Source organism: Galeopterus variegatus, unplaced genomic scaffold (assembly GCF_000696425.1).
Source record: "Galeopterus variegatus unplaced genomic scaffold, G_variegatus-3.0.2 Scaffold13856, whole genome shotgun sequence".
In the NCBI taxonomy this organism is placed as follows: Eukaryota; Metazoa; Chordata; class Mammalia; order Dermoptera; family Cynocephalidae; genus Galeopterus; species Galeopterus variegatus.
The window spans coordinates 7860-23091 of NW_007739967.1; the positions used below are offsets into that span (position 1 = coordinate 7860).

The window sequence follows — 15232 nt, forward strand, 5'->3', positions numbered from 1 at the left end:
CGGTCATTGAAGTAAACATTCCCACAGAGGATCCGAGTAAATTGGACAATTTAAAATTACCCCCTTATGATAAGTTGACCACACCAACATATATTCCAAAAGCACCGCTCATGACTAAATATGAGCTGCAGCCTAATGTTAAGTTGGCAAACATCATTTACTGGAGATTATATTAATGGCAAGAGAATGGTTGGTATTAACGGGAAATTATATGATTGGGATAAATTAAGTATATGGGAATGAAACCATAGAATTCCCTTTACTTGCTGGTGTCTGGTTTTAAATAAATCATTAAAAATCAGGTATTGGGATAAAAATATATTCTGTAAAATTATTAAACCTGCAAAATTAGATCTTAGAAGAATAAGAGAGTACACCTGGTTTTGTGACGGATGGTGCTGTGTACAATGACACTTTGACATTTAGATCAAGATTACAGGGCCACAGCCAATGCATAAACTTAAAATGTGCACTGTTCTTTTTCCATATGAACATTAGGTTCATTCCATTAGAACATAAAATCATTAGACCCCCATTAGAATTTAAATGTTAACATTTTTTCCTTTCAGCAAAGTTGTATTTACATTTAAGAATAGATCAAAATAGCTGCCACCCTGTTAATAGGGTGGATATTAACCACAGCTTGCTAACAGAAAAAGGTCAGAAGATAACTTCAAGACAATGAAGGAATGGTTCCGATCTGATAACCTGATCACCTGAGACATGCTGACAAAAGGAAAGGACTGGCTGACCTCTAAAAAGTTTCCTCCCTGCTTTTTGGACTATTGATTTAAGCTTGCCGATACAATAAAAATAGTACCCAAAACCCCCCTGCAGAGAAAAATCTAAATAAAAGGAATTATCTCATGCTCTACTGGACTCCAGCTGCAACACTCTGACAGCCCGCAGAGAGAGAACATGCATATTGATGCACTGAGGTCTCCGTCTGTGTTTGTTATTTTCGCCGACCCTCTCCATCCCTTTTCGGGTACCCACCCCTCGCTGAAGCTGGACTTCGGCACAGGAAGATTTTGGTATTTATACGTATTCATTTTGTGCGAATGCACAGACATATATGCTAATACTGTACACATCTAGGGGTGTCAGTCTGCGTGGCTGACAGGCACAGGTCGACAGCCTGCATGGAAAGCCCCCCCGGTCAGGACGAGCTCCTCACCATGATGCTCTTGTACATGTTGCCGTTATTGTCCTCCACGCTGATGCGGATGATGCAGGTGTCCTCATTCTGCTGGTTGTAAACAGGAGGCAGCACTGTCGAGGTAATGGACGTCACAGAGACAGAGCGCTTGTGGATTTTAGGGTTGTTGTTGCAGGATGGAGGGGAGGAGAGGGGGTTGACTAAGGACGAAATCCCTGAGGAATTTGTGTCCATGGAATGGATAGAAGAACATGATGAGGAGGACTCAGAGAGCTGGAAGAGGAAACATACCCCAGAAGAAAAAGGAATTATTAAAACCTTAGCCAACAGGGTGCTTTGCAATTTTCAAAGCAGAGGTGGATATCCAGGCTGAGCAACTTCAGTTATATCCTTCACAATGGCCCACAGTATACACATATCTTGTTCCTGGTGTAAGCACACACTGACAGTCTGGGGGGGCTGCTGGAGACAGTGGTCATTACAGGATCTCAGAGCAGGAGGGGACTGTGGAGGCCATGAGGTCGGTCCAGCTGTGAACTGAGCACAACTAAGGGCCTTTCCAGTTAACATGCAGAGACTCTACAGCCCAGGAACTACTTGTATCCGAGTCAAAAATGCACTCATTTTTAAATTTATAGAAATGTATGACTCTGAGAAAGGTTTATCCACAGTACATCCACGGAGTAAAAAGCCATGACTTGTGAAAGAAATTAAAGAGCCAGTGTGGTAAGAGATGGCACAGAAAAGATGAAGCGAGGGGCATGCAGATGACAGCATGCCAGGCTTCTGCACAGTTTGAAAAGGGATGATCCTGACATATGCCCATTTCCACTGCCCTATCAGGTGTGACCATGATTCCATCACCTTCCCGGACAGGCAGACATCCCACTGAGATGTGCGCAATACCTCAGCTGTCACTTTCGTTCAATACCCATCATCAGAAATGGGGCCTACAAAGCATAAGAACCCGTCAGTGAGGAATGATGAGACTTCACTCTGCATTTTGACAAACCCAATGCTATATGTCAAGCTGTGGAGAATGATCACATTCCCAGTTTTGGAAACATGCCTTTTGAGAAAATGACCAGTCCACAGGCATTTGCAGAGCTTTTCCTTCAATGTTTGGAGCATGAAAAATTCTATCCCCTGGTTTCAAAACAAAAAGGTAAGAAATCCAACTGGGGCAGTATGTGAGTCCTCTCAGTCTGAGGAGTCCTGAATATGGTGCCCTTCCTGGATTGGCTACTTTGTGACAAAGTCACTTGAGGGTTCCTAGATTGTCCTTGTTGCTTATAAGACCATATGAAGCAACACACAGGTCCCTTGCAGAGCAACAGAAACAAACAAATGATGGAACTGTTACCAACACTCTTCCTCATTTGTCTAAGCATAAACTAAGGGGCCAGAAGTCGCTACAGAGCAAGTCTGGCTGGCCAAAAACCTCCCCCAAATGGTGCAAATTTTAGTCTTGTCAAAGTTGATGTCTCTGATCCAAAATCTTCGACCAGCAGATTTAGACTGATATTTTGCTTTCCTTTCATTTATTTATGCAGCCATGGAAAACGGAAACTCTCCATGAGAATTCTTTTATCACCCCTCATCACTTTCCTTTTTTCAGACATGGTAGATTGTATCATTGTTAGAAATTCCTCACCCTCCCCTGCACCCGTGCCTTTTGCTCTGTGATTTCACAGTTCCTTCCACTAAAAATGGCGTGTATTTCCCTATGGGGGATCTGGTCATGTGATTGCTTTAGCCAACAGAGTACTGATAGACATGACCCAATAAAGGCTTGATATGCACTTGCAGGGTGGGCTTGCCCTCTTACTCAGCTGTCTTAGCGTGCTAATACCATGCCCTGGGTAGCCCATTACTCCAAAAAGAATGACAGGTAGGTGTGGCAGACCTGGACCAAACCTGTGGCCAAGGGCCAAGCCCAACCCAAATCAGCTAACCTGCAGATGCATGAGAGAAGATAAATGGTGGCTACTTTAAGTCACTGAGTTTTGTAGTGGTTTGCTATACGATATTATTGTGATAAAAGTTTGCTTTACACAACGTGTAGCACCAAGAAGCTGATGTATCTCTGTTTCTGACTTACTGCTCTTTCTAAGCAATCCTACTTTTCCTAAATAAAGTATAGCTCCTGTTACAGGTCACAATCCTTCAGTGCCTTTAGATGTAGGTATAGAACAATACTTCAAAGGACAAATAAGTAAGCCAATCTGCTTACCGCTTTTATGCCTGTTTCTATAAGAAATGGGTCCTCAGATTGAACTCTGCTGTTGACACCTCTTAAATACCTGACCTTCAAAATAAAGTAAAGTGACAATCTTGAAAACAAACATTCCTTGTGTGGCAAATACCATGTCAGGTGCTTGTATCAGGAATTATGAAAAGGGTCAGGTATATACCTTTTTTTGAGGCTCATCAGGTGTGTCCATGGGAGTAATGGAGCCCTCGCCAGCCTCTGAATGGTTCGACTCGCAGGACAACACGCTGACGGAGTCCATGCTTTCACTAGGGCTCCCATTGGCAGTAGACTTGGGCTGCTCTTTAGTGGGAGTGCTACTGGTGATAATGTCTGACCCCAGAAACAATCTGCAGAAAACAGAATGCCAAGAATTGGGCCGTTATAAATCTTAATCCATGGTTAAGCCACTACTCATATTTTGTGTTGATGCAGCCCTTGATGTTTTCTCAATCTTGTGTGCCCTCTCATTATTGTTTTAAGAAAATGATTGCTATAAAGTTTCTAACAAATAGTAGTAAACATCTTATCCCAATAGGTTATTTCTAACCTCAAGGAATGCACAGATTGTTTAACTGACTGAGGGGCCGTACTAATCCGAGGTCTTTCTAGGTCAATGGTCCTCCATCTTTTGAGAGTCTATGGAACACTCTGGCAAGATCAAATGCCTTCACCACACCCCCATCACTTCCCACCATAAAATGAACTCCACAAGGCTGAAAAGGGCTGGCACTCCTTTGGGTAAGAAACCGAGGAGGAAGACATCTGTTCCCAACAATCTGATGAACTACAATAATCTAAACCCCTCCTCCATTAAACAACTTAGTAAGAAATATTAAAAGCTCATTTTTGTTGAACTTGCAAGATGGTAAGGGAAATCTCTATGGGTCAGAAATGAAAAGAGAACTGAAAACCAGAAGCATGTGAGCTGATTCTGCAGCTGCTCTGGTTGGGGAATAGGAGATGCTTATCTGAGCAAAATAATGACATGGGCTTTAAGACGTACACAGAGCACAATGATGAAGGCCTCTATTTATGAAAGGTGGGAGTTAGAACCAAAACACCTTATAGAGCCAGAACCCTCAAAGGGCCGTACCCTTAGTAAAAAGGTGGGCTAGGAAAATATCCTCCTACTGGCACAGGAAGACAACAGGGAAGCCTATCTCTCTTGGCCTCAGTGTGGATAAAAGAAGAATGTCTCCCTAGAAATCATGTGTAAATTTGGCCTGCACTTCACTGTTAATTGCTACTGAAATGGTCTAGGAGTTCGGAACTCTCAGAACAGTGAGACCCCTGGGAGAACTAGATATTAAAAACAAACAAAAAACCAAAAAAACTTTCTGGAGGGATATATTTTGAGGCCAGCCTGCAGAGAATTCCCTGACAAAGATGAGCTCACAATACAAAATTACAAACTACACACAAGGAAATATTCCCACTCAAAGGGAGTCAACAGGCATAACGAACAGCAGCTTCAGACTCCTGAGAACTTCAGATATAACAACTATCAGAAAGAAACTAATTATTGATTCATTCATTCAACAAATACCTGTAGTTCAAGCTATAAGTATTTTTAAAAATATTGAAGACACGAGAGAAGATGACACAAGAAGAAAAAGCAAGACAATCTAACAAAAGAACAAGAAGCTAATTTGAAAAAAAATTTCACTTTTAAGTGAAAAATGTAGCGATTCAAATTAAAAACTCAGTGGAAATATTAAGTAACTGTTGAAGAAAAAAATCATGAACTAGATGATAGATCTGAAGATAATAGTAAGAAATTAGCATCAGAAGATAAAGACATAGAAAATAGGAGAAGTTAAAAGACACACGGAGAAGGGAATAAGAAAGCCCTGCACATGTGTGAGGGGAGTTCTGGAAGAAGACAGGTGAGAGACTGGAAGAGGGACCATATCTTAAGAGACGGTGGCTGAGAGGAATCTAGAACTGATAAACCACATGAATCCTCTGATCCCAGAACCACATCCTGAACAGGATGAATAAGACTGAACACCCACTTAAACTGCAGAATGGTGTATATCAAAGACAAAAGACATTCTTAAAAGCAATAACGGGTGGAAATGCAGCACAGAGGAACAGAAATTGAGCAGATATCAGACATCCCAAAAGCAACATCAAACATGAGAAGACACCAAACATCTTCAAAGTGCTGACTGAAAATAACGCTCATCTTGAATTCTGTACCCATCTAACATATTTCCAAGAGTAAAGGAAAAATACTTTCTCAGACAAGATGAGAGGGTTTACCACTAACAGATGACACTAAAGGCAGCAGGAACAAGAGGGAGGGAGGGAGATGCAAGAAAGGATGGCGCACAAAGAACTAGCAAATGGGGCATTTTAAACCCAAACAAGCTCTGATGGTACAAAATAACAATAACAGGGCAGGCTGCTTGGCTCAGTTGGTTAGAGTGCAGTGTTGATAACACCAAGGTCAAGGGTTCAGATCCCCCGTACCAGGCAGATGCCAAAAATAAATAAGTACATAAATAGCAACGATAATAGAAACAATGAGGACATGCCTGATTTTTTATTAAATATTTTAGGAATTATAAAACTTGGAGACCTCAGGCATATATCTTTGTTCTGCGCCTCATCTCCACCCACCACCTCTAGCCCCATTTTTCATGTCCTCCCTTTCAGGGACCTCTAAGCACTACAGAGGGTACAGGCGTAAGTGCTAAACTGACCACGATTCACAGAAAAAAAAGAAAAAAAATGCCACTGTCTTATGGCCCCACTACATGGTAGATCTTTGAAGAGGTGAAGTAGTAGTCCTCCACCCATTATCTCAGCATCTCTAGCCTAGAACTTAATTTTTCAAAGACTAAAGGTTCTTCCATCTCTACAATTAAGTAAGGTCATTCTGTCTTGTAAAGGTTCATTCTGGCTCAATAGTGGGCATCTCTAATGTTCAAACTAGACACTCCTTCCCCTAAGGCTCCAAAGTTTTCTCCAGTCTCTTTGGGTAATGGATCATTAAATGGAGACAGAGCAAAAATACATTTTCCAGATTTGTAAAAATGCAAAGAAGATCATAAAATCTTTTGGAAAATAGTGGAATGCAAACACCCTTATATGTACAAGAAATAGGATGGCAGATGTACGACCTGTTTTCGTAATGAATGTTCAAACTCAACTGCAGATACCAAGGGTAAAGCTCAAGCATCTCAGCAAGATTTTGCTAGTAAGAGGTGTGTTGAGTGCCCACCATACTTTGTGCAGGGTGCTGTACCTTCACATTCCTGCCTTCCCCGGGTTTCAGAGTGCATGTCTTCATATAGGCTGTACACCTGCCTGTGTCTGAAGAATCAGAACCCGGAGGTGTCGGAGCACCCAACACAATAAATACAGACCTCTGGGTTGGAGAGGGGTAGCAGAGGAGCTGTAGTACAGAAATGATGACAGCGCTGTGGGGAGCAAGAAGACAAAGGTAGTGGCACCCAGGATTAGGTCTGCCTGCACTGAGACTGTGTTTTTCTTTTTTCTTTTTTTTTTTTTTTTGTCTTTTGTCTTTTTCCGTGTCCGGCAACGGATCGCAACCCTCAGTGTTGCCCCCGTACCAGACCGGGGACCGGCAACGGGATCGCAACCCTTGGCATTGCTCCCGCGCCTCGCTCAGCCAGTGAGCGGGAACCGGTCTGTATGTGGGATCTGAACCCGCGGGCGGGAGCGCCACCGTGCTTCCCAAGCGGCGCACTATCCAGTGCGCCACCGGGCCGGCCCAAGACTGTGTTTTTCTTAAGGATCTCAGACTGCTATAGCAATCCCGGAAATTCCCAACTCTTTCTGTTGCCTCACTTAGCAGAGTGGACCACTAGGAGGCCCCGCACTGCTGGACTCATCTGTTAGGGAGCCTGATTCCCCGTGCACATGTCAATCTCACCAGAAAACAAGGCTCCACCAGGCCCCTTGGGTTATCTCGAAAGAGCCTATTCCCCCCCATATTTCCAGAGTTGGAAAGACAGCCAGAAACTATGGATATTCCCTCATGAAGTGAATCTCAAAACTCATAAATCTGGTGTTCAGGAGGGCCAGCACAGGCATCTGAAAAGAGGGAGAGGCTTGGCAAGACATCAGGATTACCTTCCAAATGCGTTCTACAAAATCACATGTTCCTACCTAATCCGCAGTGCCTCATATCTCCTGGTATCAGGGAGCAGCCTGAGCAGCCTCTGACTATGGGAGATCATGCTATCCACACCCAAAAAGGGCCTTCACATGTTATATTGGGACTATGACAAAACCGAAGGTCACGTGCCATCCCTGCCTGTGTCTCCATGTGACTCACTGAGGCAGGTGAAGAGAGAGTGCTGGGAAGGTTCAAATACACATCAAAAATAGTCATACTCCTGACGCCCCCCCTCCCCCAAATAACTCAGAAAGATATTAACTTATTTGTTTCATAAAAAGTAGTCATAGCCTTTCAGGTTCCCACTCATAGGTAGGCACTGCTTTAAGAGCTTTACAAAAGGCCATAAGGTAGACATTATTATTCTCTTCTCTCAAATGATAAAACAGAAGTTCACACAAGTAACTGGTGGAGTTGGGATCTCTCAGGTCAGCCTGGCTCCCAAGCCCACTCTGCCATGAAAAACTGTCCAATATTCCCTAATCGCTGTTCTTGCTCATCCCCAGAAAATCCAGATTATGACACCCAAAAGATCAGACAGGTGTACGTGTGCAAAAGAGAAGGTCAAGTTTATTCATCAAATTATAATCTGTTTCCTTGAACTAACTTCCTTAGCTTTTATTAGATTCATTAGTCTAATGTCTTTAAGAATCTAATCTCTAAGAGATTAACTTCACGGCAGAGACTAAGTTCTCTTAAGGTTCTACAAAAATTGCTACAATCAAAGGGTAGGGTGTAATTAAAACTACATCTCTCTTACTCTTTATCCCTTCCTTCCTTTCTCTTCACCCTTTCTCTCTTCCTCCTTTTCTCCCTTCCTTCCTTTCTCTTCACCCTTTCTCTCTTCCTCCTTTTCTCCCTTCCTTCCTTTCTCTTCACCCTTTCTCTCTTCCTCCTTTTCTCCCTTCCTTCCTTTCTCTTCACCCTTTTTCTCTTCCTCCTTTTCTCCCTTCCTTCCCTCCTCCCCTGTTTCACTTTTTAACCCCAATTGCATATTTTCTTCCTCTGTTCCTTCAGGAAGAATTTTTCGAAGAGGCAATATGGTAGAAAGGCTATAAACTTAGCTCTAGAGCCAAATCTTAGGTTTGAATCCAGATACTTCAATTACTAGCTTGGTATTCACTGTCTGTGCCTCAGTTTCCTGGTCTATAAAATGTGTATAAAGGTAGGACTTATCTCTTAGGTGATTTCATGGACTGGATGAGAAATACATGTATTGTTCTTAGAACAGTCCTGGCAAATACTAATTAATCATCTACTGTGTGCCAGGTACCATTCTAGGTTCTGGGGGTAAAGCAATACACAAACAAAAAAGAGACATAAATGCCTACCTTCATAGAGTCTGCATTGTATCTAAAAACATACCTATAACATACAGTATATCAGATGGAGGTAAAGGTGATGGAGAGACTCGGAGAAGGGGACAGTGAGAGAGGGTGCCAAGAGCAGGTAAGGTATGCCAGTTATGGTATTAAATGAGGTGGTCAGGGAAGGCTCACTGAGAAAGTGACATTTCTGCGAACATCTGAAGGATGCAAGGGAGTGAGCCATGTGGCTATTTATTTAGGGAAGAGGCAGAGGAAGAGGCAAAAAGAGTGTGCCCAGTGTGTTCAGGGAGGTCTGGGGGCTGGAGTGCAAGGGGAAGAGGAAGAGGCAAAAAGAGTGTGCCCAGTGTGTTCAGGGAGGTCTGGGGGCTGGAGTGCAAACAGCAGAGTGAACAGGGAAATATGAGGACAGACAAGCATGGGACAGGTGGGGTCAAGTGATGCCTCAGATCCCAAAGGGCCTTGTGGGCTACTGCAAGGACTTTGGATTATACTCAAAGAGAGACAGGTGCTATGAAGTCAGGTCGGGAGGGCCTCTTATATGCCTGGCACTCAGCCAGGATGCAGCCATGAGTTTGACAAACAAGGTGCCTGTTTCCAGGTTGCTTACATTCCAATGGTGGAAACAGCCAAAATGAATAAAACAATCAGGGTAGACAGCAACATCAGAGAGGACTCTCTCTCAGGGCAATAATTTTGCCAGTATCCAAAAGAGCTAGCCATGAAGAAAGAGCATTCCAGGAACAGCTAGAGCAAAGGCCCTGAAGCAGGAACAGCCTGGAGTGTTTGAGGATGACCAGAAGACCAGCGTGGCTGGATCTTGATGAACAGAGAGGGCTGTTGTAAGGAAGAGGAGGTTGCGGGTGGATCACATAAGGCCTAGTAAACTAGGGGAAGGAATGTGGATTTTATCTTAAAATTAAACCATTGGAGTTTTAAAGCAAGGAAGCAACATAATCGGGTGTACATTTTAAAAGACCACCTGCCTATTCGGTAGAGAATGAATCAGTGGGGTAAAGCAGCAGCCGGAAGACAGTAATGATGTTCCTGGAGTAGCCCAGGCAAAGGTGACAGAGGTTCTTACCACAGACAGGAATGGAGAAGGATGAATGGATCTAGCAAATGTTCTGAGTTCAGGACAGAAAGATAAACTATTCGGCAAATGACCGGAGTGTCCTTTACTTTTTCCCTGGGCCAAGGGGACCCTGTTGGATACGTTTCCTCTCCCTACTCTGATGGGCCCTCTCGGGGCCCCAGGTGAAACTCACAAGCTGAGCCTTTTCACCATGCTCTTCCGAGGCTTGGGCGAGGTGGTGCTGGCGTCTGCAGCTGCTTCGATCTCACACGACAGGGCATAGCTGGGAAAGAGAGGGGTAAGAGCGATCGATCATGAGGTCCAAGTGGGAGAATTAGAAGAACAGTTTAAATTCACGAGATGTATCAGTTTTGTCTTAGAGAAAGGCTCTGATTATTCAGAGTAAAGATACATAGTGTTTTGTTCTGTCGTAAATGTCAGAGGGTACTGACTTAATGAAAAGATTTCACCAATTTACGTTATTTGCCTCCTCCCATTGTCCCTCCACTGACTGGCACAGTTCTTCATGCCTCAAATACAAGAATGCATGCACGCCGGCAGCACCACAAGCTGATTGCACTCTGTCTCCTGAGCACTCTCATCCCACTTCCAGTCTGGGGGAGACTCCCTCCTCCTCCCCCTCCCATTTCTTGACTTCTGCCTCCTTCCAACCACTTTGCGTGTGTGTTTGTGCACCTGAGCCAGTGACTTACTTTCATCTAAAGGAAATGAAAGAAGAGATTTCTGTAAATTATCTCACCTTTAATGAATAGGCATAGGCAGTTATATTATTGATAAAGATACTTAAATATGATTTTTAATTGCTAAAACATCCTAAATTAAAAATGCTCCAGATTCACACATCCAGCTAACAGGAAGATATAACTGCCACAAGCAGAAGAGGATTTATACCTGATTTGAAATGCCTTTTATGAAAGCTCGTAGCTCTAGCTAGGAGATGTGTTTGGCTACCGGGTAGGCAGAGAAGGGTACTAAACATTATAACACCACCTTCTGAGCTCGGGTTGTAGGTAGGCAGACCTGAGTTTCAATCCAAATGCCATCACTGACTAGTTATAATACATATCTAAACCTCAATTTCCTCACTGGTACAATACTTACTTTGCTTTCAACTTCAAGCTTCCCTAAGGTAAATTTTCAAGAAAATTCCCTGGTCTATAACAGAGATCAGCAAACTTTTTCTGTAAAGGACCAGACAGTAAGTATTTTAAGGTCTGTGGTCATACGGTCTCTGTTGCAACTACTCAACTGTCTTTAAAGCATGAAAGCAATCATACATAAGATGTAAATGAACGGGGTATATTCCAATAAAACTATTTATGGATACTAAAATTTGAGTTTCAAATAACTATCCCATGTCACAAAACATTATTCTTCTTTTGTGTTTTTCTTTTTTACCAGCCATTTAAAAATGTAAAAACAGGGGGTGGACCACATATGGCCTGCAGACTAGCCATTTAAAACTGTAAAAACAGGGGGTGGACCACATATGGCCTGCAGACTAATCTGCCAACCCCCAGACTACAGGGTAAGGACTGAACCCCTGGTGGGCCAACATTCAAAGCACTAGAGTTAATGTACCTTTCTATGCCCATCAACCACTATTTTAAAACCCGTCCCTCGTGTCCCAGCCACACGAGAGTTATCACTGTTCTTCCAAAAGCCAAGCACGTCAGACCTTTGCTTGTGTTCTTTCTCTGTCTGGAATGTTCTTCTCCAGTTCTTCTGGTGAAATCTTCTCTCTCCTTCACAACCCAGCCTAGATGCTAATGCCTTCATAGCTTCCGATTCCCCCCCACTTCCCTCCTTGGTCAAATGAATTGTTCCTGCCTGTAGTTATGTAGGACTTTAGCTGCCCATCAGAGTTCAATTTTTCAAGAGTCTGTCCCTCTCCGTAGATTAAAAGCTCCCTGAAAGCTAACAGCAATTAGTAATAGTGGAAAACATGGTGGTGGTGATGATGATAATAATGGTAATGATAAGTATTCTAACAACATGACTTTATTTAAGCCACACAAACATTTTACAGATGACCATCCTGAAGATAAAGAATAAATGACTCATTCAAGGTTACAAAAAAAGTGGCTGAGCACAAATCTGAGAGTATGTCTTCTGATGCCATCCTTTCCTGCTGCACCCAACCAGCCAGCCACAAAAAACAAAAAAACAATGTTGTTGAAAAATGACCCAATGAGTTGCTGGATGCAGCATGCTCCCACCAACACCTCCATGATGGACAACAGGTCAGCCTACCTCTCCTCCTCTGTTAGGAGCTGCTGCCTCTGGAACCACTGTATGAACTTTTGGTCTGGGGTCATGCAATAGCTGTTGCAGGCAGACTGTAAGAGTTTTATTTGGGCAATCCCTTCAAATTCCTAAAGCAGACAGACACCAAAAAAAAAAAAAAAAAAAGAATGAATAATAATGCTAACCAAACATACACATGATAATACTCCACTTTGGACAGAAGATGGAGGAAACCATCTAGGAGGCCTCTGAAATACTGCTTCCTTAGAAATAAAATAGCTAAATAACTCTTAAAAATTCTAACTCTGAATCTCTGAAGTCCTTGTATGAATAAAATAAGCTACCAAAGAATCCAAAAAGTCACAGTAGCTTCTTTTTCCTCTTTTCCATTTTCATCCTTGAGATAAAGAAGTTATTTTTTAAGGTTTTAAGTATTTCAAAAAAATATGAAGAATTTCTATTTCTATTTCTTAAAAGATAAAATAAATATTTTAAGTCAGGAAGCTCCCATGTTCTTCATCTCCATTTTCTTCAACCCCTACTCCCCAGTAAATAAGTTTCGGTAGTGTTGGACATTTAAACAGTCTAGGGTCTCATAAACTTGAATGTTTAGATTTCCTGAATCCTTCAGTTTTTACTATACCAGTAAATCATTTAATGAACTCTTTTAAAGCTCACAAGAGAAGCAAGTACATAATTATGTCCAAAATTATTTATACTTCTTCAGATGTTTCAATAAAGATTTTTTTGTAAGCCAGCAACGGCTATAAGCTTAGTTTTGGGTTTAATACTCAAAGTTTCCAAAAGTTTAACATCCTACTCCTTAAAGGAAAGAGATTACCATCCAGGGTTATTCTGAAGTTAAAGGACAAAGATGGGTAACTGTGGAGGCAACAACTGAAAAAATATTTTTATCATTACAGGACATGACAGAAGTTATCTCAAGAATTGTCAGGTTCTCTGGGTCTCAACTTTCCATCCAGTGATCTCAGTCCTTGGTCTCAGTATCCTCAAGGAATATTTATCATCATGCTAAAGAAGGGAGTATACTCTACTGGTGGCAGAAAATTTGCATTTGTCCAGGTTAGCATCTTGCTACTAATGAGCTCAGCCTGGTTAGCTCCTCTACAGTCTTTTGGTTTTAAGTCTGATCTCATTTCCTCCTGGAAGTTTCTCTGGCCCTAAATGTTGGCGATAGATTCCCCTCCTATATGCTTCTCTAATATCTACTACTACTGCTCACAAGCCCTTATCAGGTTGCATTATAATTGCCTATTTATTTGTCTACCTCTCACACGCATTGTGAACATCAGGAGGCCAGGGAGCTCTGACTTTTCTCTGCCTCAATCCCCATAACGCCCATGTTGGGTATATGATCAATCTTTATGGAATGAGAGAATGAATGAATGACTAAAGATCAATGAGACTGCTATGGAGTAAAGCTGTTATTTTGCTCACTCATGTTTTCCCTGAATCTTTTAAATATCTATTTAAATATAGCCTTACAACACAAAAACCATAGCAAAATTTCAAAGCTGTTTTATCTTTTTTTTTAGCATAGTTCAGAAGTATTCTATCCACAGAAAGATTCAAATCGATGCTGAAGACCCCTTCCTATGCTGACAGGAAAGGAAAAGAATAATTAACTATACCTAACAGTGAAGACCATTTCCTTTCCTCTCTCAGATGGACTGACAAGTGTTAACCATCTTAATTAACCATTCTCTCTCATTTACTCTTAGGAAAACTTTTTCCCTAATAAAGTAAACCAGTTTCTTCTTTGAATTGACAAATAAAAATCGTACATAGTCATGGTGTACAACATGATGTAAATATGTATACACTGTAAATGGCTAATGAAGCTAATGAGCATATGAATTACTTCTCATACTTATTTGTGGCGAGAACACTTAAAATCTACTCTCTTAGGGGCTGGCGGGTAGCTCACTTGGGAGAGCGTGGTGCTGATAACACCAAGATCAAGAGTCTGGATCCCCTTACAGGTCAGCCACAAAAAAAGAAAAAGAAAAACTACTCTCAGCAATTTTCAAGTATACAATACATTGTTATTAACTACAGGGGTAAACCTGTTTTTGCTGAAGCTAATTATAAAGAAGGACATAAAGAGGGGGTAAGAGAAAAAAATGTGAGCTTTGCCATTGAAGTAGAGTAGAATTGTGGTTAGTAGAGGCTGGGAAGGGGGTAGAGAGGCTAGGGAGAGGCTGGTTAATGGGTACAAACTTACAGCTAGACAGGAAGACTAAGTTCTAGTGTTGTAGAGTGCTCGGTGACTATAATTAACAATAATTCATATTTATTGTATCTTTGTTCACTGTATATACAATCTATTGTGTATCTGCAAATACACAGAAGTTCAAATATACAAAAGTTTCAAACACACAAGAGAAAGTTCAAATGTTCTCAACACAAAGAAATGATAAATGTTTGTGGTAAAGTATATGCTAATTTCCCAGATTTGAACAGTACACAGTGTATACATACATCAAAATATCATTCTGTACCCAATAAATATGTATAATTAAAAAGAAATGTGCACTTTGTAGTAGCAGGACAGGACTAGGACTTGAACCCTATTCAGTCCAAATATCTAGTTTCTTCACCTTTGGGCTGAGGAGATAACACCCCCTCACAGGGCTCTTGGGGGATAAAGTACAGGAACATGCCAAGCATAATGGTACGTAATAAATGTTCAATAAGTGCTAATTCATTTTTTCTGCCTGTACAAAACAACTGGACTCCCCACTTCTTTCATTTTTTTATTTCCAGAGGAAGCAAAATGAAAAACCATAGCCAAGACCTCTACTTACCCTTCTCCTTTTCTCGAAGTTTATCAGTCCACCCTGAAAGAAATTTTTTTTTTCTTTTTTTTCTTTTTTCCGTGTCCGGCAACGGATCGCAACCCTCAGTGTTGCCCCCGTACCGGACCGGGACCGGGACCGGCAACGGGATCGCAACCCTCGGCGTTGCCCCCGCGCCTTGC

At 41.9% G+C, this 15232-nt stretch overlaps 1 protein-coding gene across 1 annotated transcript in view; it reads right to left on the minus strand.

Moving 5' to 3' along the window:
• Positions 1 to 1020: 1020 nt before the first annotated feature.
• The window catches only part of LOC103581752 (ral guanine nucleotide dissociation stimulator-like 1), a 21458-nt gene continuing 7246 nt past the window's right edge, over positions 1021 to 15232 (minus strand). Inside the window, exons 4-8 of the mRNA XM_008563508.1 lie at positions 15060 to 15092; positions 12238 to 12359; positions 10157 to 10246; positions 3574 to 3760; positions 1021 to 1432 (exon numbers count right to left, since the gene is read on the minus strand). Of these exons, the coding sequence (XP_008561730.1) occupies positions 1160 to 1432; positions 3574 to 3760; positions 10157 to 10246; positions 12238 to 12359; positions 15060 to 15092 (705 nt within the window). The 3' untranslated portion in view covers positions 1021 to 1159. The remainder of the gene's footprint in view (positions 1433 to 3573; positions 3761 to 10156; positions 10247 to 12237; positions 12360 to 15059; positions 15093 to 15232) is intronic.